At 46.1% G+C, this 22,402-nt stretch overlaps 1 protein-coding gene across 1 annotated transcript in view; it reads right to left on the bottom strand.

Moving 5' to 3' along the window:
* LOC144174533 (solute carrier family 35 member F3-like) overlaps positions 1 to 22,402 on the bottom strand; it is a 352,239-nt gene that overhangs the window by 250,941 nt on the left and 78,896 nt on the right. The window contains exons 2-3 of the mRNA XM_077703284.1: positions 3,213 to 5,244; positions 483 to 679 (exon numbers count right to left, since the gene is read on the bottom strand). Of these exons, the coding sequence (XP_077559410.1) occupies positions 483 to 679; positions 3,213 to 3,412 (397 nt within the window). The 5' untranslated portion in view covers positions 3,413 to 5,244. The remainder of the gene's footprint in view (positions 1 to 482; positions 680 to 3,212; positions 5,245 to 22,402) is intronic.

Here is a 22,402-nt window from a genome sequence, read left to right as displayed (position 1 = left end):
CGATAATTGTGTCCCATTTTTTTACAACCGGTAGCCTATTTTAGTTAGCACCATGTTCCTCAACATAGTGGCTCCACTAACTGTTGTCAAATGGCTCCACTAACTGTTTGATTCTGTTGTCAAAGAATACCTTCTCGCCCCAGACGCATGTCACTTTAAAATCATAAAGTGAAAGTCCCGATAACGCGTGCACACACCCTTGGAACAGAGAACGATAACACGTCTCCGAACAAACAGACTGATGGAAGGTCGTGTCAAACCTTAAGAATCGATCTCACACCCACTCCCCTTAATTGCATGGACTGGAAATACCAGTGTGGCGTGTTACGATGGATAGTCAGCGTTCGAGTTTGTATTCGATGAAGTAGATGAGCTCGTTAGATTAATGAGATTAATAAACGAGTTTATTAGATGGCTTCACTAGACGAATGCTCAAATAAACTCGTTATGGTTCTTAGTGGGAGACAAACAGCGTGTCTTACCCGGAGTGCCCAAATTGAGGTCGATGCTGCTCCCGGTGCCCGACTGGTCCTGTATGACCGAGTTCTCGCGTGACCGCATGGGAAACACTTGCACACGGGGAGAGTTAGAGCCGGATCCCGCAGCACTGTACACGCCGTTCACTTTAGAATCCATGGGCGTCGAGGAGGAGTCCATACGCACCGCCAGCAGAGAGTCCCTAAGGAATGGAGAACCAGCTTTAGATGCACTTTCGAGGGCACTCGTTTGCTGTAAACAGGCCATGAAGGCAAAATATAACTCTATTCGATGCGAAAGAACTAGCCTTTGGTAACTCAATCAGCTCCATCCCAACCAGAAAGAGTTTTGAATCGAAAAAAAATGCAAGTAATGTTGGAAAGGTTTCAAATTTCGCGCTGGAGTGACGTGTTATCGGCAGGAGTGACGTAATATGGGCCAGCACTGAAACAGTTATCTACCTGTTAACTCCTGTTAACTTCTCGTTAGCATTGAAGTGATGCAATCAAACGGACTTAAAGGTCCCATTACGATCGCCCAGTCCTGTTTCTTGGCTGCGGCTTAGGCCGACGGCAGCCAATTGCACAAACAAGATTCTGTGACGTCATAGAGACGTCACGGGAAAGTGGCTGGGATTTGCCACTGTTTCATGAGTTTTGCTTAATATCTCCGTTATTTGCTTGAATATTTCAATAAATTGATCTTTATAATGAACAAAACTGGTCTTTTTTTCATGGCCCCTTTAAACCAGCATAAAATTTCTCCCGCGCACGAAAAGATACCGTGACTGAAGGCAACCATGTGAGTGCGCTGTTACTGGTTACGTCGGGCTCCGCGGGATGGCGGTACTTGTCCGTGCTAAGCACATGATTTATGTCGGACGTTCCAAACTCTCCCACACCGAACGTAAAGTAATGCCTCGAGTCCAGTGTGAGTGCGATTATTAACCTCTCTGTTGACACCACCGTTGAGAATCGGGTTGAAATGAAGAAGACGACGAAGGCCGTGTTTTTTTTTTTTTTTTCGACGTGCGGGAGCAGTGGCACAAGCCGCGCCATGTATGAGGCCGTTTCCAGTGTTGCCAACCGAAGAAATTGACAGCTAAACTTTTCAATGAATACCACCTAGACAGCACACCCGCTAGTATGCACACACCCCTAAATCTGCTTGTTAGTATCCAAGAAATCTATCCAGCAGTTTCAAATACGCAAACTCTGCACAAATACCCAAACTCTTCACCACTACTGACTTTAACCAAACTAAGACGACCCCCCAGAATAGGAAGGGAAACTAAAGAGGAATTGAAGTTTTTACTTGTGAATTTCTAAGCAACGATAGTCACCTAATAAAAAGTGAGAAAGCTATAAAACGTCCTATTGTAATGCTAGAACAGAATGTGCATGACGAATGTCTTCGAAAAAATTTCGCCAGCGAAGTTTAAGCCATAAGGCCTCATCACCTATTTACCCAAAGAAATAAGGTATACAGATTGATATATTTTTTTCTAAACAAGGTACATTTGTAAATGTTATGCCTCCCTCTGCTACCTTTTTTGCAACTTATACCCAACCGCCTGCGTAATTACATCAAACCCAAATTCTTATGCCAATTTTCTGGTGCTCTAGGTATATCCAACTATCATAATGCCATGCTCAGACTACCGATGTAACAGCCATATCGTGCACTATGGACGTAAAAAAATGGCATTTCACGCAGTTCGGTTGGCTGAGACATCAAATGATGTCATTATTTAAAGATATTGCGACAGTTCGACAACAGTCTGAACCCGGCCTAAGCTAGCCAATAGCTACGTGTGCTTCTCGTTTCCTTTGTCGGATGTCCAGCATCATAAACATGCTAGAGTGCTAGGAGCTACAAAACGTAAACAGTTTGGCTAACACGTACTCTACAGTTTGCTTCCATCAAGGTTTCCAAGCTAGCTGATGAAATCGAAAGGGTAATGAAGACAAAATACAAGTTCGAGCTATTAAAAAAACTGTTTGCCCCAATAGCAATGACACGAATTTTCTCGCAAGCATTCAACAAAAATTCGAGGTAATAAAGAAAGCAAGCACGAGGTCACGGGTTCGATTCCCGGCCGCGGCGGCCGCTTTTCTGATGGAGGCGAAAAGCAAAAACGCCCGTCTGTACGAGATTTCGGCGCACAATAAAGATCCCCAGGTGGTCAAAATTAATCCGGAGCCCTCCACTACGGCGCGCCTCATCGCCTGCGTTGCGTCGGCGCGTTAAACCCTACAATCAATCAATCAATCAATCAATAAAGAAAGCATATGATGCAATGACAAATCCCCAGCCGCTTTCCGGCGATTTCTCTATGACGTCATTGAATCCCATTTGTACGATTGGCGGAAACCGACCCCAGTCACCGCCCAGAAACATGGCTGGTTGATTGCCGTGGCCTTCTAGTTCAGTTTGGCCGTATCGATTGAATGCTAACGTGCAGTTAACGCACTGATAACTATGTTTGTAGTGTCGGGCGATATTACGTCAGTTCTGTGCATATTACGTCACGGTAGCGCGAAATTTGAAAATGTTTCCGTATTTCTTGCTCTAAAACTGAATTTGATGGCGTGAATGGAGCTGGGAGAGTTACCAAAGGCCAGATCTTTCGAATCAAACAATGTTGAATGTTGCTTCATGGTCCCTTTAAAATGCGCCACGACCTAGCTGGCCCCAGGGGGGTAAAGGAAGACGGCGGCACTCTATAGGCGTACCTGTGCACCGACTGCCTCCCCTTGGCCAGAATGGGCGTGTGGGTGATGGTGGGCGTGGTCGCGGGGCTGGCGTCCACAGTGAACGGGTCCGTGTCCAGGGTGATGACCACGGCCGGAGGCGGAGGCTGCATCTTGGGCTTGGACATGGCCCGGAACGCTGCCGCCAGATTGGAACGCGAGCTCTCGTCCCCTAAGACCATCCTCGCTGTTCCCACACTAGTCCCGTCGCATCCGTTTGTTCACTTCCGGTTTCCGTCCAGCTAGTCCCTTCCCGTTCACGAGTCTTTTGCTCTAAAGCTTGTCTTCACGAACTCACTGGTGGTTCCCGGGTCTTCCGCTGTGCTGACTTCCTCGGGGGTCCTTATGGTACGCCAAACTTTCGCCCCAGTCTTTGATGGCGCAATACAAGGAAGTCTAGCAGAGAATATGATTAAGGTCTTCGTGTAGCTTTCTCGTTTGTTGTTCCAAGTAACTGCTGACTTTCGCGTTGTACAAATTCACCTATACCAGGTACAGCTTGGACGGTTACTCCTGTTTTAACGTAAGAGAGCGTTGTCTTCTCTCCCCTCGGCTAACCTCGGTGTCCTCGCGTTGGATCATCTATCTGTCAGTGAACAGCCTTGTTAAAGCAGAAATTTTGAGGCACTGGAACGGTGATTGCAATAATTTCGCGTTCTCCCTCTTTCTTTTTTTTTTTGCTCTAAAGGTAGAAACCCCGGCTTGCTATAAAAAACGTCTGTCGCATTTTCTGTTATCAATCTGTTGCTCCCTTACGCATTCTGTCTGTATCTTCGGGAGCTATTCTGAAGGCCGGTGTTTTGGTTATTCGTAAGGCCACCTCTATTCAACAGCTAACATACTGTGTCGGCTAGTGCATTCGCTAGGGCTCTCTTTCCTTCGGTCATTTTTATTTCACAATGTCAAGCTCCTGTAGATCGGTTCTTATACGCTCTATTCTGGGCTGATGTCTTTCGTTTTGATATTACCCGGGGAATATCTCCGAAGGTGCGGTGGGACACGTTACTCCATGCGGGAAGTCGCAGATATATTGTGCAGAGGCTAACGCGTTTAGTTGTACTTTCAGTAATGATTACTTTTCAGTCCACCTTTAGAGGGACAACCCGAACAGCTAGGGCTGTACGGTCACGCAATTTGATTTTCGCAAGCTATTGCCCTGATTTCCCCATCAATATGAGCGCTATTGCTGGTATTTGCATATTAAGCTCGTGGTGACAGAAGATAACTCGTGTGAGCTGACGTCTATAGCTTCGTCGAAAACTCAGTTTACCGACCATAGGACAATGCTTCTTTCGAATATTTAAGCCTTTCGGTCTTAGTTAATCCGCATCGATCACGCTATCTTTGTTTATATATATTGCAATCGCTATCATAAAACATACCTAAATATAGCAAACAGAGAAGGATATTTTGTGTAACTAGAACAACGCCCCTTCATCTTTTTATCCACTCAATGCCAGGCTGTTTTAGGAGGCCTCCTTACCGCAGCATGCAGAATGCGAGTTAGGATTATCATGTATACAGCGTTTTCGGTACGTCATTACCACTGGTAACACCTTTCAACAAAAAACGACAATTATAAAATCGAACCGAACAATTGAAAGCGTTATAAAGACACTTTTACCTTAAACATGTCCTCTTTGTACTCCGCGGTTCCCCAGAGTGCTTAAAAATGCTGCTGATATTCGCACATTGAATGTATAACGACGTTCTAATAAGGTTCATGCGCGAAGTAGTTCGGTGGTGTTGTTCCACGCCATAACTTGCCGCATTAGGAGGCCCGTGTTTTAGAGATCTTGGCTGTAACATAAATGTGTCCCATGTTTACAGTCAGCCCCAGAAAAGCTAACTTGAACGCAGTCACTAATGCGATAGATTCGTTAGAATTACTTCACTTGTATTGCTAGCCATCATTCCCGAAATCGTTACTACGCCAGATGTCTCCTTGTTTACAGGGTGCACACATAGAGCACGCGAAGTAGATGTTCATCCTTGCCTCGTCCCAGCATGTCCACTGCACAGAATACAAGAACAAACAGCACGGCATGTCACAGCAATTTAAACAAGCATTCTGATGCAACACGATCTAACTTTTTTTTATTCACAGCAGCCAGGACCGGTTGCCAATGAAGACTATTTAATGCTTGTTTATATTTTTGTTTGGCGCATACGGTGTAATTTCGTTTCCTTTCATTGGTTACATTAATACAAGCAGGTTGAATTTTGTTAGATAAATCGTAATAAAACAAGCAACAATTCCAAATTCAAACACGAACAATAAGGAGGTGAAATTCCCACAAGTCTGTATGATATGAGAGTATGAGTTCACTTACACAACGCTCAACTTGAACTTCTTTAGACAAAGCGAATGATAACGCAAGTGCCAGAAGAAAACAGCGAAACAGAGGATAACAAAACTAATCGGCCTTAGCCTATGAGTGTTAAGGCATAGTGATTGGCGTGGCTTGGGCCACTGCGTCCAGTGACTTTGTTACTCACGCGGGCAGCACGCGACTTCTCGCGTTCTTTTTTGTTTTTTTTTTTGTCGTTCAGTATTTATTTTTGCAATGTTAGGCGCCAGCTGGGTGGCCTTAACCGGATGTAGCGACCATAGCCACCCAGAACCAGTTATTGGCGCCCCTCGAGCGTACGGCACGAAATTGTCTCTTTTTTAACAGCGCGGCAGTTTTAGCGCTGGCCTTGACGTCGGTGTCTGCTGGCAGGGTTGCCAGGTCCTCAGAGGAAAAAAGTCGCCAGGAAATTGCCGAAAGTAGCCAAAAAGTCGCCACCTCAAAGGGAATGTTTGGAAAGGATCCAGAAAAGTCGCTATTTTCAGCACGGCGATGCTAATAAATTGTTTTGGATTGCCTTAGCGGAAAAATGCGGTAATTTCAAGAAGTAGAATACCCTACCACAAATTTTAATGGTTCGCTGTTGTGCGGCAAAGGGACAGCGCTTGAATACTGTCTACAAAGAAACTAAAGTATACAGGTTTGGGTAAAGCGTTCAAAGAATATGAATGGCTTAGAACGGGCCTTCGTTACACACCCACTTTCACTGCCTCTTTACATTTCCGTGACTATTACACGTCGTCATACACACTTCTCGCCATTCTGCGTGAAATTTCAAGCTCCCGTAAACTATTGAATAATCAAACTTTGAACCGACGCCATTGTGTGAAGGCTTTAACGCTATTCATGCGACACCAGGTTCCGGATAGTACAAAGACCGAGGCCGCCGTTTCGACTTGTGCCAGTAAGTAGCGCTGCACGGCGGTGTGTTTGAGTGATTGATTCGTTGCGACCTATTCTAGACTTTGCCAGATCACCATCTAGAAGTTTGTTCTCTTCTGTTTGTTCGCTTTGTCTCGACGGCTGAAATGCTCTGAAGCACCCTTTTCGTGGAAGGTCGGGCATCGGAAGTGCCCATAAATATATCAAATCACCGATGCTCAAAAGATCCAGAAAGTAACCAAGTCGTCACGTGGAAATTTTCGCCGCCACGAGTCTCAAAAAGTGGCCAGTTTGGCAACAAATCGCCAGACCTGGCAATTTGTCTGCTGGTATCGTGTCACGCTACCTCAAGAGCACGCTTCTCCGCAGCGGAAAGACCGGTTCCCACTTATCGAAAACAATCGTTAAAGATGAGAAAAAGTTCCGAGGGCCTTCGTATTTTAAACAAAACGGCCTACATTGCTTCTACAAGATGTCTTCCCAGCAAAGCAATCTTGTACACAGGTGAAGCCCACTTTTTAAAAAATCGGTGTAAGCTGTGTTTTTGTAAGCTGGCTTTTTCACATTGCCTGTTCAACAGTGAAGCATAACCATCTATCGAAATCTATGATTACAGCAAACGGCCTTCACTCTTGTGTTGTGGAAAGTGTCCTTGTAACCTCGGCTACGACGGCGCGGTCAGCCCATGGCTTCCTGAACTAAGAATTCATACCTACCTTTGCAGCTCAATAAATGTTTCATCCTTCTCTCTCTCTCTCTCTCCCGAAAAAATGAGATGACAATTAGCCGCTACGAAGACTCTACAAGTACGCTTAATTTCATTCACTTGTTTTAAATAGTTAGTTCCCAGTGAAGCTGTAAGCGTCAGAGAATTACTGTCTGCCGTCAAAGCATGGCCCTTCAAGGAGAGAGTATGGTTACAGAAAACGGTTATAACTGTTGTGACAATTAGTCTCTAATACTACTCTAACATTATGCACAAGAAAGACGCCGAAGGTAAACAGAATCTTTGGGAACAGAACCCACACCCCCGGTGTTTCAGCAGGTTCCCCACTAGGTTTACTTTGTTTTTTTTTTTTGTGAATGTGCCATGACTGCGGCAGTTCTTTATACAGCGCCTTAACATATATATGTAGAGGTTTCCCTTTGCACACGTAAACACCGATACATGGTGTATTTTTATTGCGGAGGGTTCCTTAATTAATGTCGTAGCAGCGTGCCGTCTGTCCATTCTGGACTCGAAACCAAATCAGGAGGTATATATCAAGCTATATTATATCGAAACCTCAGCGGTCATTCAGGCATTACGGAATCAGGGGGTAGATGAGCATTATGTAAGAATACTAGAGGATATCTACAATGGGTCCACAGATACCATCATCCTCCATAAGGAGAGCAGTAAAATACCTTTAAGGAAGGGCTTCAGACAAGGAAACACAATTGCTCGAATGCTATTCACAGAATGTTTACAAGAACTGTTCAGTACGTTGTATTGGGAACAAATAGGGTTAATGGAGAATACCTGAGTAACCTCAGATTTGCTGATGATGTTGCCTTGCTAAGAAACTCGGGGGACGAATAGCAAAGCATGCTTTCCGCACTGGACAAACAGAGTAGAACCGTGGGCCTGAAAATTAATATGCAGGAAACCAAAGTAATGATCAATAACCTCGGGAGAGCACAGCGGTCTGAGATAGGTGGCGAGGCAGTGGAAGTGGTAAGCGAATATATCTTACTACTTAGGCCGAGTTGTGACCCCGGAACCCAACCATGAGGCAGAGATAATTAGAATGATAAGAATGGGGCGGAGTGCATACAGTAGACATTCTCAGATAATGAATGGCAGCCTACCATTGTCCCTGAAGAAGAAAGTGTATGACAGCTGCATCTTACCGGTACTCACCTACGGGGCAGAAACGTGGAGACTCACTAAGAGGGTTCAACTTAAATTGAGAACGACTCAGCGGGCAATGGAGCGGAAAATGATAGGCGTAACATTAAGGGACAAGAAGAGAGCGGAGTGGGTCAGGGAACAAAGGCGTATTAAGGATATATTAGTAGAAATTAAGAAGAAATGGACGTCGGCAGTGCATGTAATGCGAAGGCGAGATAACCGTTGGTCATTAAGGGTAACAGAGTGGATCCCTAGAGAAGGCAAGCGTTGCAGGGGGCGGCAGAAGTTAAGATGGGCAGATGAGATCAAGAAGTTTGCGGGGATAAATTGGTCGCAGGTAGCACAGGACCGGGGTAATTGGAAATTAGTGGGAGAGGCCTTTGCTCAGCAGTGGGCGTAGATAGGCTGGTGACGATGATGATGATATCGTGCGTACATTTTTTGCAGTACACACCTCTCTTCACATCGCCACCCTCTTCAAACACCCGCCTGGATGCATCGCGAGGAGCGAAACCCAGTAATGAATCCATGCACATCCCGCACGCTTTGAACGTTGCCATGTCAGCTTTTTCAGAGAAAGTACGCAGCACCACTTCAAATTTCACGATGATGCTTACCAATCCCCAACGTTACCAGTCCCCAGCCAATCATTCTCGAACCACAGTCCGTCGCGCACTGCACAATTGAACCCGAAAGGTCTGTCCAAAAAGTCCCCCTGAAATTTCGCGTACGCCCCTTGTGCTCGCTCAATTTACTGGCGCGGTACCTGCGTTGCTTCACCGCATTTTCCGCCTCTCCGAGGCAGCAGGATCTACGATCGAAGATTCCTAGCTCGCTATAAAAAGCCGTGCCGAAGGAATTGACACCAAGAACCTGCTACTGTTTATCAACACATGCTTCGCATGTGCAAGTGTCGTCACAAAATCGACGCCGAAAACCTGGCGGCGTTTACCGAGACAAGTTTAGCTTAAAAAAAAAACACCGGCCGTTAGTTTGCCCTTTGAATGCTATCGCGTAGTTTACAGTAAAGCAAGCAAATGAAAGGTTTTTCTTTGTAAACTCGTCGTCAAAATCGCCACCGCGTGATGACGGTGTAGTGAGTCTTTCTACCAATACAACTCTCGGATGGCGCATGCAATCGCAGCACTGGTGGAACCCGGACCTGCAGTACGCCCCCCTTTACGCTCTCGACCCGCATTGTACGTTTCGTATACCTCACGGTTCATCGAGGCAAACAGAATGTGCTATACATCGCCTGCGCCTCAAAGTAGCTTATACCAAAAGCTTTCTAAACAAAATCCGTCTGATGGCATCAACTCTGTGTCCACTTTGCGGTGTACGAAAAGACACTAAACACCTGTTCTGTGTTTGCCCACGTTTCAACTCGGCGCGAACGACAGCGCAAAGTTTATTTCGAGCGAGAGCTCTCAGCAGGAAGGACTTTTTAGACCCCTGGAACAGCGAAGACAGTGCGGTGCAGGGTTTTAAAGCTCTTCTGCGTTTTCTCAGAGACACTTGATTCGACTCCAGCCTTTCTTTTTTTTTATGTGTGTGTGCCTGTGTCCGTCTGTTGGAGTTTCTTTCGTTTTTTTTTTTTTTTCCTTTTCTTATTTGCATTATTCATGTAAGCATAGAACCCTCATCACATGTTCACCAACCATCTGAAGTAGCAAGCCCAGCATTATGCAGGGCTGACCTCTTCGGTCTCATTAAAGAATTCTCTCTCTCTCTCTCTCTCTCTCTCTCTCTCTCTCTCTCTCTCTCTCTCTCTCTCTCTCTCTCTCTCTCTCTCTCTCTCTCTCTCTCTCTCTCTCTCTCTCTCTCTCTCTCTCTCTCTCTCTCGCTCTCTCGCTCTCGCTCTCTCTCTCTCGCTCGCTCTCGCTCTCTCTCTGAATAAAAGTTTTGAAAGCGACGGAAGTTGCCCATGGGCTTCACCAATTCAACCGGCTGTTCTTCCATCCACCGTAAAGATTCATCTTCTGAAATTATTTTGGGAGGCACGAAATACAATGAGGCACAAGCGCAAAATAAGCGAACTTAGTGTTCTGGCGAGTGTAAATTAATATTCTTGCGAGTCAAACTCGGGGAGAAAAGCATGTGATCTCCAGCATTAAGTGTAATCTCCTTTCAAAAGTCGCGCGTTCACGTCACGGTAGTTTCTTCGATGGAGTGATACACAACATCGGCTGTTGCTGTTCTTAACTTCTTTCCGACTATAATGCGTATTCGTCCCCTCCCCCCCTCGTGCTGACTGTGGCGCCTCGGGTCAGCTCTTCCTGCATAGCCAGCCACACAAAGTATCCCTTCTTGTCACGCATCGATAAGACTTAGCGCTCACAAAATACGCCGCTAAACACAACTGCTGTCGTGTTCCGGTTATTACTATATTTCGGCCGCAACGTCCACTTTATTCCGACGTCTCAGGCAAGCGCGGAACAGCCAAGGAGAAACTTTCCGTCAGTTGCAGGTGCGAATCTATTGACTTAGGCTTCCTTTGTCTGAATATGCGCTAAACTCCTCGCAGACACCGCGGCCGGGCGGAAAACACGCCGTCGTCGTTCTGCATTGGTCGGAGAGGTCGAAGTGTCCCTTAATCGGCACTTGACAGAGCGCTGCCGTCGTCGCAGGGGATCGAAGTGCCAGCCATCTATTATTAGCGTCTACCTTCGCCGCGCCCGACCTTTTCCCCTCCACCCACTGAGACAAGTGGCCGCTCTTGATGAGCCTACATTACCTCTGCAAAAGAGTAGCCTTTCCGAGGGCAGAGCCCATCATTTGGGCCGTACGTGGGCGTCGGCAAGGACAATATAACGTAGCGGTCATGACACGGGGTAGTTTGTTTCAGAGTCCGAAGACACCAAAACGCCTAACACAAAAACATTATTGCCCGAATAAACGAAAGAGACGCTCTGCTTCCGCCCCGCGTTCTCGAAGGGATTCGTCCTCTTGCCGCTTGACACAATTTGCTTCGTTATCCGCTTCCACCTTACGCTTTCGGAAGGCTTTGATCGGTCTCCTACGCGTTTCGCCGCTTGTCGTTCCTTCCTCCGTGTAAATATTCAGAGAGCTGCCGACCACTGTGGGTTTCTCTGCCTGCCCGTTCGCTGCTTAACAGCATTCTCAGTCCGATTCTTACTTCATCTGCCATTGACTGGTTTGGACGGACACGAAGCAAGTGAAATTCTCGCGAAGAGTGAATGGATTGCAATGACAGGCATCACTATCCGGTGATCGCTGTGGACTTGCAAGGCTCCCTTCACACTTATTGAACTGCCAGCCACAGCAGTGCTTGATTTTCTTTCGGCTTAGTCAAAATTTGCATCTTGAGGCCTTGAATTCAATGTACGCTAATGCGGTTTATGTATATGACACGAAAGTCATTTCTCAGCGGGGAATCAGGCAGGAACATGGCTCGCGGTTTCAAAAGAAGCCTGGAAACGTCGCGGTGATAAGACTTACCGCCAAAGCGGATTGCAACGGTCTTTCGCGTCTCGCTCAGCGAGAAATTAAAGTGAGCGAAAGGACAGAGTAACAGTTTAAATTATACCGTATCGGACAACACCGGCAGTTTCGTATAACCTCGGCTCCCGCAGACGTCATGGTATAACATTTAGTGATCTGTTTGTTTATTGAACCATACGCCTCGTTCCGGCCGGAGCAGCCGAAATGTCTGTTTCGATAGTCCGAGTTACCGCAGTCAATCAAATTCGCGTCGGCACACTGTATTAGCATATCGTTGTGGTAAATCGGTAACTACGGCCCTGATCCTTCAGCCATAACAAACTTCCGTGTCCACGTGGCAATCATTAACCGCTTTGTGAAATGGAAGACACGAAAAACATACTGCACCCGCTCGGGCGTCGGTTGTGGTGCCGGAATAACAAGGCACGTAAGCGTCAGTAGCTTCCTCAAATAACTTAGTTTCACGGCCGTCGTTATTTCTTCATGCTTTTACGATGCCATTCAGGTGCAGATGTCGGTATCGCACTCACAGCAACAGCTGTATCTTAATCTGCACGGCACCGCGGCTGGTCTTCATACATCACCTGCTTCGTCCAGGCCATCTACAATGATTTCAGGATATCTTTTGGGGTCAGATATTATATTACTCTGCCCGAAGGCACAAAATACGTTTATTAGAAGCTCGACCTGTTATTGTTTCGCACAAAACAAACTCAAGGCATACCATCACACAGTGCTCTGGCGTCAAAAAAAAACTAGCGATTTGTTTTAAATCTTGCAGGACAAAAACCAAGCTTACCGACAACTGGTAGGAGAAAAAATGTTAGAAAGAATCCCTGCTCATAATCAATTTCTTGACACATTTGTCTCGTTCCGATTTCAGATTTCACCGCACCGGAAGGCCCGCTATTTAAGCGTCGCGCTCATAATCTAGGCCCACAGTATTCTACGTTCGTTTCCTTTTTTTTTTTTTTTGCTTCGTAATTTTCCTGTCGGGATATGAAAAGAGACATAAAGACGGGAGAAGAAAAGTAAAATAACGAGAACTTTGGCCGAAGTTGCGGGCTAATGTAGTGGTAAATGTTTTCTTACTCTATGATTTCGTGTCTTGCAGTTATCACTTTAATTAATAATGTTGCCGCACATGTTGGCATGACATACTTGTAGCCATCTGTGAAGAGAACATCCTGCCCTTTTTTACGTGGCAACGTAGTCCATTTAGTGCTGAATTTCGTGCTCTCTTGACGACGGTGTGGCCCGGCCGAGGTGGCGCCCTCAGAGAGCTCGGAATGTCACTGGGCTTCGCCACGGATGCGGGCGTGGCGAGTTTCACTGCGTGGTTACCACTACCGCAGCAGTGGTCTTCAAATCCATCCTACTTAGACCGCGCATACAAATCAGCGCTGCTAAGTGTGTAAGGCATGCCATACCAACGCTTATGCGAGAGGGGGGGCAGAGAGACTGACGTTTTTCTAACCAGGCGATTAAAGTGATTTCCTTTCCTCCTGCCTTCTAAGTTCTGCTTGCTCCCTCTATCTCTTTCGTGGGATGGTAATCGTACATTATGTTACTATTTCAAAGGCATTTAGGCACCAGAAAATTACGTTTCCGCGTATGACCATGGGAGAATGGTTCAGGGAAATCGGAATCGGGGCTTTGGCACGAGGCGATTATGGCGCTCGGCTTTTGTTCGCAGGGCATTTGAGACACGGGGATAAAGTCAAAGGGATTTTGCTACGAGGCTTCTGCGCGGGGTTCAATCGTGATGCACCCTTTGTGAAGACCTGGTGTCTTGTACGGGCCCCCGGAACCGCTGCTTTCCCCAACACAGTAGTTGAAAATAAAAATGGGGGCGTTAGCTCAGCTAATCTAGGATATGCAAAGCAAAAGCGTGACTTAGTTTGTTTGAGTTTTGGTTTCGCTTGGTTAACCTTTGATGTAGCTGTATTGCCGATTACGGCCCAACGCCGTTAGGTCCCGTGCAAAGCCCACAGAAGGAGGCCCGCCTCGCTTTCATTCGCGGCGAACGCGGTGTTCCTCATCGCCGGGCGCAAGATGAGTCACTTAGCCCGAGACGACCCAGCGGCACATGCGTGGAAGGCGGCTTGGTTGGTCGGCTGCCGATCAGCTGAGCGCCCGCAGCCGTACGCCGCTCAGCTGGTCAGTTGAGCGGAACGACTGAAAACGGGGCCTTGTGCGCAGCGCCGAAAGCGGGCCTGGCGAATCGCGCGATTGGCTTCAAGGGGTGCGTCGCAGGGGTTGTCTGAGGTTAAAAGGTAAATTTGCCCAACCGCGGCGAAACCGCCTGACCAAAGTAGTAAAGCTTTGCTTTAAAAGTAATTATGAAATGCTGACAACAGGGTAACGCGTGCATTTGCAAAGTTGTCCCTGCGCACATGCTAGTGTTCTATACTGTCGTTTTTCTGCGATCGCGCTGGAGCGCCGTAGTGAAGCCGATCAGCGGCTATTCCTTAGAGAGCAGAATAGTCTGATGTGCGCGAGATCGGGCCTGTGAATTACGGCTCGTTTGAAAACTACGCCTCGCACACATCCGTTTCTAGTCACGGCCAGCGCCAGGGACAAACGCGGAAACAAGACAAACACGGAACAAGGACGATCCAGTCGCCTTCTCAAGGGATATCCGACCTCCGCGGTTTCCTTCCGCTGCCGATCATTCGCACAACGATGGTTTGCTCCAGCGCCGTTAGCGTCAAAAGTCGAGCACGTGTAGTGGCCGGGCTAGCAGCACGGACGCTGTGATGATCCAAACCGAGTGCAACGACGGAAACGTGGACGGGAAGTCGCTAAGCAGATCGACACAACTAGAACTTCTTCTCCCTATCGCGTCAAGAAACGCTATTTCACGGATGTTGCTATAACTGCTAGAACATGCAGTAAATGTTCTCCGTTGCTCTAAAAGGACGTCCGCCAGATTTCATGGCGTGGATACAAGGTCTACATCACAACCCCCTGCTCCGATTCCTTCGGGAATCCGGAGTGTATCTGTACATTTAATTTCCCCATATGCTGAATAGCAAACTTCCGCAATAAAAATTCCCCGCATTTCCCCGAGGGGAAGAATGTGAAAGTGCGAATGCACGAGTTGAATTTGCGCGGTTCGGTAATGTTCGCGAAAGAGAGATCACACACACACACACACAACTACAAAGAAAGAAATATGCATTTATTCACAGACACCTATTTGTGTTGTCGTTGTACTTGATTGCTAGAGCGGATCTCAGCTTTGAAATTTCGTGTCAGTACTCCTTTAAGCGGGTGCATTAGCCCTTCTCACGCCCGATTCCTGGCCAATCCCCCACGTGGGTATGTGCCATGTCAGCGGCCAGGCAGCGCGCGCCCATCTCCCCCCGTTGCCAAGGAAGACGAGGAGATTCCTGGCCAATCCCCCACGTGGGTATGTGATGCGGACATCGCCGGTGGACGCAGGTTCAGGGTCGCTTAAGAAGTGCATTGCACTTAAAAAAAAGCGTGAGAATATCGTCGTCCTGCAGTGAACATAAAGAAGACAAGGCCGATGACGATAATAATTAAGATGACGATGATGATGTGGTACAGACAGAGTGCTGCTCACTCTTCATGTGCCGCGGCAATAAGAAATTATCTTGCATTGATTTACTCGCGTAATAATCGCACTTTTTTATCAAAAATTTGCTGTAAATTTAGGGGTGCGTTCATTACGGGGGTGTAAAGTTTGTGCAAAATATTTTTGAGGACAGAAAACGCAAGCAAGTTGTGCGTAAAATTTATTTTGATTGTTCTCATGAACACAATAAAAATAAAAAAATAAAAACATAACAAAAACTCCGCACACTGCCTCTAGCCGCTTTGTAAAGTGTCGCAAAATGCCGTGTTTTCATGAATTACCGAACGCGCCGATACGAGTTTGCTGCAAGGTGACAACAGTTCGACCAATAAGTGGCTGTCACTGTTACAGTGCAGGACATCAAAACAGACATGGCGGCCGACTCAGCAACCTGAGCGCATTTCTTTCTTTGTCTTGTGAGTACATTATGTGCATTTAGTGAGAGTTTCTTCCTCATCATAATTGAACGCATGCTTGCCGATATCGTTAGTATCGGCAAGTGTGCCGCAATAACGTAGCCATGTCCGCTTTGAAAGGGAAGGAAACAGAGGTAAGCCCGATCATCATCAGCTAGACTTCGCACACATATACCGTATTGCTGCGGCTACTTAAGGGTGCGTTCATTGTGCGGGAAATAAAAAAAAATTGAACTTCGTTGACATACTCAAGGGGGCGATCATTACGCGAGTGCGATCATTATGCGGGTAAATGTGGTACTCGTTAATCGGAGACAATTTTTTTCGCCCATACATTTACAAGTTTTGGACAAAGGGAACATGGCATTGAGAGGAAATGTGATAACAAAGGAAAGTAAGCGGCCAGTTTTGACCCGGTCTTAGCGAATTATTCGCTATAGTGGTACCGTTTCCACGACACGACGCCCGTGAACTATGGGCGTTACCCGCAGCGCTGCTGCATTTAGGCACGTGCATTGACTTCTTCGCATGCTTTTTTTGCGACTTCTTTCACGGCCTCAAGGAAGGCGAAAGTGGATTGGTACTGCTCAATATTCGTGACTTAAACGGCTTTCAAATCATTTTACTCCTGGCGCCACAAACATCTAAAGAACTAATCTTTACAATCTCCAGACATACCGCAGAAAACCGTTGCTTGCACCTTTAAAACTCGGTTTCGATGCGAGCGTTCGCAATCTCTCCATCGGCGGAGGACGTCTGTATGACCATTTGTCAGAACGGCGATAGATTTTAAAAAGCAAGAAAGGACTTAGTTACTCTGCCGGATACTGGCTGATGCAAGATACCAAGAGCCATACGCTGCGGTTTCTTTATATATTGATTTTCTTTTTTTTTTCTGGGACGTTGTTCTGCTTGTAAAAGAGATAAATAAATAGCCCGCTCTCGCTCGGCTGATGCTCTCAACACTGTTCCGCTCTCTGAAATTTTCTTTCTATTTCTATTTCATTTTCGTTCACGATGCGAAAAACCATCTGCCGCCGAGTTTCCCAATCCCGTACTTGACCCGAAAACGTCCCGATTTGTTGTTTTTCGATCGTTTGCCCCTCGTTGCCGCTTGCCTTGTTGTGACGCAATCGAGTTTGCGTTGGCTGCGCTGCCAAATCAGTGCATTTTTTTTATTTTTGTTTGATGCAGCCTTCATTCGTGAAGCACGTGTACTTCAGATAGGCCCGTTTTCAACATCGAGAAGTTTGTCACAAGCGCAGTTTTAAAATTCACTGGAAACTTTATTTGTTTTTTACATACCGACTTTTTGAAAAAGAGATTTGGAAAAGTGTGCGCGTCCGCACAGCCACAGCTGTCATCCTTCAACAGCAAGTGAGCTGTTTCACATATTTAACGTGTTTTTTTTCTTCTTTTTTAGATTTCCAGATCTCTCGCTTTTTTTCTTTTTGCATACGCATTTTTACTCCTTAAATTATGTCTTCCTTCTTTTCGAGCCGCCTTTGTTTTCACGATTTTTAGCTCACCCTTCTTTTAAGCCGTTCGCCAAAGAAAATATTCACTACTATACTCATTATTTATGCGTTTTCATATTTTTTTGTAGAAATCCTGCTAGGATTATTGAATAATTGCAACTTCCAGGCCCATTATGCAAAACAAAATTCAAATCCGATGTTTCAGGCAAGTAGTACCTGGCTCTGCTTCGAGGCACGCAATTGGACGCTACTTTGCATTATGTTCCATTAGAAAATTTGGAAAATTGCGTCCGTTCTGCCAGTTATTTCCTTCCCGGTGTCATTGAGTCGCAGTCTCTGTAGCTGCTTTTATAAAGGCCGGGCAGGGCAGTTTTTTTTTTGTTTATTGCCTCGAAACCAATCGCAACCAATGTATCGAAATTTACAGAGGCTCTAAACAGAAACATACAAACCTAACACCATGTCACTGCCCCATTTGTAAAATTGTTTTCGTTTTCTTGTTATGGTTTCTCTTTCTTTTCGTACGCTAGTAAACGTACGCGTGACGTTGTATTAATTTTGACATGGTACTCCCAGAACTTTTAAAGCAAAGCTTTATTACTTTCGTTCAACGATTTAGTGGAGGATGTGCAAGGTCACCTTTGGACGGGAGACACACCTCAGGCGACACACCCCTCGAAGCGCATCGCGTGATTGGCCGGGCCCGCTGTTGGCACCTCCGGGCGCCGACAGCGGTCGCCACCGCCGCTGCGGCCGAGGCAACCGACGAACCCCGCAGCCTCCCATGCATGCGGCGCTGGGTCGTTTCGGGCAATGTGACTCGTCTCGCGCCCGGCGAAGAGAAACGGTGCGTTCGCCATGAATGAACGCCGCGTTCGCCCGGCCTCCTTCTGTGAGCGTTGCACGGAACCGAACGGCTTTGAGACGTGGTCGGCAATACAGCTAAATCAAAGGTTCAACCAAGCGAAACCAAGACTCAACCTTATTAAGCCAAGCTTTTGCTTTGCATATCCAAGGTTAGCGGAGCTAAGCCACGGCCATTTTTTCTTCTCTGCGAGTGTTGCTTTTTTTTTTCGTTTCATTTTTACGGGATGCACTGTCATTTATTTTACCGTTATTGCTTTTGTGTTTTGTTTTGATTACATTTTGCATTTTCTTTTACCATTGTGATGTGAAGTGCACCCTATGTAATATCCTCCGCCGGAGGGCCTTCAGGGTATTTTTGAAATAAATAAATAAATAAATAGAAGCATTGCTGCTATGAAGTTGACGTTAACCAATAAACCAGGCAAAACTACTTAATGCTGCAGTGACTACTTCACCATGGCATATTTGCACAGTCAGAATCTCGGATGAACGACTAATGTAAGGCTGGAAATCTATTTTATTTTTTTTTACTCCTTCCAGTAATGAACACTGGCTTTTGAAATCTAATATCACACACAGAATTAATTTCGGCATTTTTCGGACAATGAATGAGTCTACACTTCGCGGCGAGCAGCGTAAATATAAGAGAAAAAACAATGGTTGTCGAGACTGTTTCCCCTGTTTGCGTAAGGCGGACCAACTTCAGTGGGCGCTGAACTATATTGGAAATACCAACGTAAAGACGAACCAAAACCAGAATTAGCATAAAAACGTCTAAACTTTCTTGTATCAACCACTACATGACAATTAAAACCAAGAACAAGTTTTTTTTCAAATCTGTAAATCCTAAAAAAGAAAAAAACAAAGCAGCGTCAGGACAGCTATGCATTATACTCGCAGGACCAAAAAAGTATTAATCATCATCATCATCATAATCACTATCATCATCGGCCTGTTAGTGTCTGTCCACTGGAGTACAAAAGACTTTCCCATGTTCCTAAAGCTGTTTGTGTCCTGCGATGCGCAGGGGAACGGATGTCTCAGAAACTTGTATGCAACAGCATATCGTATTGACATTTGTCCATTGGTTTCAACCGAACTCACATTTCTAACTAATCTGACCTTTGAACAAATGCGTGCAACCAACATAATGTCAAAAAACAGGCCTTTTCTTGCACAGCATCCAACAAGCTATGCGGCCGCCGATAATATGAATGCATGCATTTAGCCCCATAGAAGCGCCGCCCACCGGCGCCTAGCAACGGAGTGAGAGCGCGCTGCGCCAACCCGCAGCTGTTTCGGAGAGAGTGTTCGCTATCGGAGAGAGGAGAGGAGGAGAGGCGCAGCTGTGCGGACAACGCCGGACAGACGCAGGAAGGACAGAGGGGCGAGCGTGAGATGCGTTGCATCTAAAACCTCCTCCTTACAAAAACGGCAGATGAACGTCTCGATGGGAACGTGTAAAATGTGCGCAAGGGTGCACCAAGTGAGGTTAATGCATATGTAAAATATGACTCTGACGTTACGAACGTGCGTGTATAGCGGGAAAATCTGCTCTGTCTTAATAACGACCGTATGCTGGGGCTACCGATAGAAAGGATGGTTGTGAAAACGAATGAATAGAAGTAAGGCAATCCTGCTGTTAAGCTTCACCACAATGCAGTGGAACAACCAATTTCTGCTGACAACGAAGCGAATACGGCGAATGACAGCAACGTTCTCGCGATTTGACTAAATGTGATCTACTCTGCGGCACTGCGCACCGGGGAACGTCACGCTTGCACCGATGCTCTTTGACAGTCGTTGAACGTAATCCCATTGCGCAAGCTAAACTGTTGGATCATACTGTGCGCTCCAAATCGCCGTTCGCCGAAATTTCATCGTTGGCTTCATGGATTTGTCAATCAGGAGGACTGTGGGGAGGCTGAACCACAGGATTGATTTAAATTGAAATGTATCTGAAAAAATTTTACCAAAACGTTTGCGCCGTAAACGCGATGTACTCAAACCTTAGTCTTGCGCAATTTTGCTGTTTTCGGAAGCAAATTTTGGCCTCGCGACCCAGTGACGGCAAAGTTAGATAGCTTGCGTAACAACTCCAGGGCATGGTATCACATCAAAAAATTCATCAAGGGCACTGAATACTGATCACGTGTAGGGATGCCAAAGCGTTGCCGCCCCGCGCTTGAAATGTTTTCTAGTGATATTTTTAAATATATCAAAATTGTTTCTGCCGGTACTGCGGGCGCCCCTATCTTTCTAAACCCTGAAAAGATAAACTCGAGGACAACTTAAGAACAGCAACGATGATGATGATTGATTGATGATTGGTAGTGGTATATCCCCTTTGTAGCGGGGTGTTGACTGTGTTATCTTACCGAAAAAACAAAACAAGACACTAATATACCTATGTTTTACGCTCCTTGTTTAATACTAACTCTGCTCTTAGGGAAGGCACAAAAAACTTCTTAGGCACAAAATACTTATTTTTTCTGTTACACCAAGGTCGCCTCTGCGCCTCATCACCGCAGCCGGCTGTTACTCCACGCGGCGCAAGTAGTGCCTTACTGCGAGTATTTTGAGCGTGACACGGGCCGTTTCCGTCATTTCTCGCACTTAATCTGCTTTCAAATTCCCGCGGCGGATGCAAAAAGAGTACGTGCGAAAAAGGAGACGATGTTACGCATTAAGCGCAATCTCGTTTCAAAACGCGTGCAGCGCTGACATCCGGGTCCGTCACTTCGGAGGAGTGATACACTGCCTGAGCTATTCCCGTTCTTAACTTGCACCCGAGTATAGGAAGCGACCGCAGCGCCTTCAGGGACTGCGGCGGTACGGACTGGCGTACACATGCTAAATATACACATACATCGTTGCCATAATCAGTCTAGCCGCACTGATTATCTGTACGGCCACAGCGATGCTTGAGAACGTACAGTCTCTGTCTAAATTTTCTAGGCCATTCCAAAAGTAGGTAGGGCACAGAAAATTCCAAGTACAAACTTACCTCTCGAGCGAGGCTGGACCGTGTAATACCAGAAAGCTGGAGAAAACACCTTTATTTCTTACTGTCTTAAAATAATTTGACCTCAGTAAACGTCAAAATTTCCCTTGGAATTCTTCGTAGCCCAGAAACATTTGGCGTGACCTAGAGCATTTTAACAAAGACTGTACTTACGTATGTACATCATCATAGGCAGCATCATCATTACTACCGTCAACCTCACTGTATCAGACGAGGCTAAAAACGATACGATGGCGATCGTACAGATTCGTGCTAATAAATTCTTTCTTCTTCGAGAGAGAAAATCTGGTCCGGTGATAGAACAAACCATAAACTAGCCGACTAAACAGAGCCACAATAAGCAGAAAATACTTGCTAAAGAAGTCCAATGATACTGATAGGAAATGAGAGTCTCGGTATAAAATGTGATGAAAGGATCCACCTTCGAGTAAGGAACGGGTATTTCGATATACAATACCAGGAAAAGTGGTCAAGAGCCCTTCAAACGCAAAAGTTCGTATCTGCAGAACAGCTTTTGAGTCAGTAGCAGTAGCTTGAGCCGTATCAGACATTGTTCGGGACTAAAAACACGGATCCGTATATTGTTATTAGAGGCCTTTGAGAGAGCTTAACGGTATATTTCTATTACGAAGGCGTTACCTTCACGGAACTCCCACCCACTTCCTCCCTTGTGTGGGTTGCAATAGATTGAGCGTATCAGACATCGTTGTAGAGATAAAGAATGCGGAACCGTGTATGTTGATAGTGACCTCTGAAAGAATGTAACGGTGTATTTTTTTTTTTTTTTGTGAAGGCCTTACTTCCACGGAACTCGCACGCGCTTCCTCTTTGGCCCTAGCACTGTGTGCAGAAGGTTGCTCAGCGTGGTGAAAGAAAATTGACGGCTGGACGGGGAAGTTCCAAGCGACATTGACCTGTCGCAGCCGGTGATTGGTGATAAAACATTTTTCGGGCATTACATGCCCGTTGCTGCGTTCTGCAGCCGTAGGACTCAAAGTGGCGCGTTGTGTCGCAAGCAGGGGTGTGAGAACAAAATTACATTCGTTGCGGTTCTTATATCGCTCCGTACAAAATACCTCTGTAGAACAAAATACCTCTGCCAACTCGAATAGTCATAAAGCAGTTCCAATAGTCAAAAATAGACCGAACACATCATGGTTAAAACAGTTGTAACCATTACAGTTCCATGAGCG

Source organism: Haemaphysalis longicornis, unplaced genomic scaffold (assembly GCF_048455015.1).
Source record: "Haemaphysalis longicornis isolate Haplotype H1 unplaced genomic scaffold, Haemaphysalis longicornis Haplotype H1 scaffold_3, whole genome shotgun sequence".
NCBI lineage: Eukaryota > Metazoa > Arthropoda > Arachnida > Ixodida > Ixodidae > Haemaphysalis > Haemaphysalis longicornis.
This window is presented reverse-complemented; position numbering and strand designations above follow the sequence as displayed.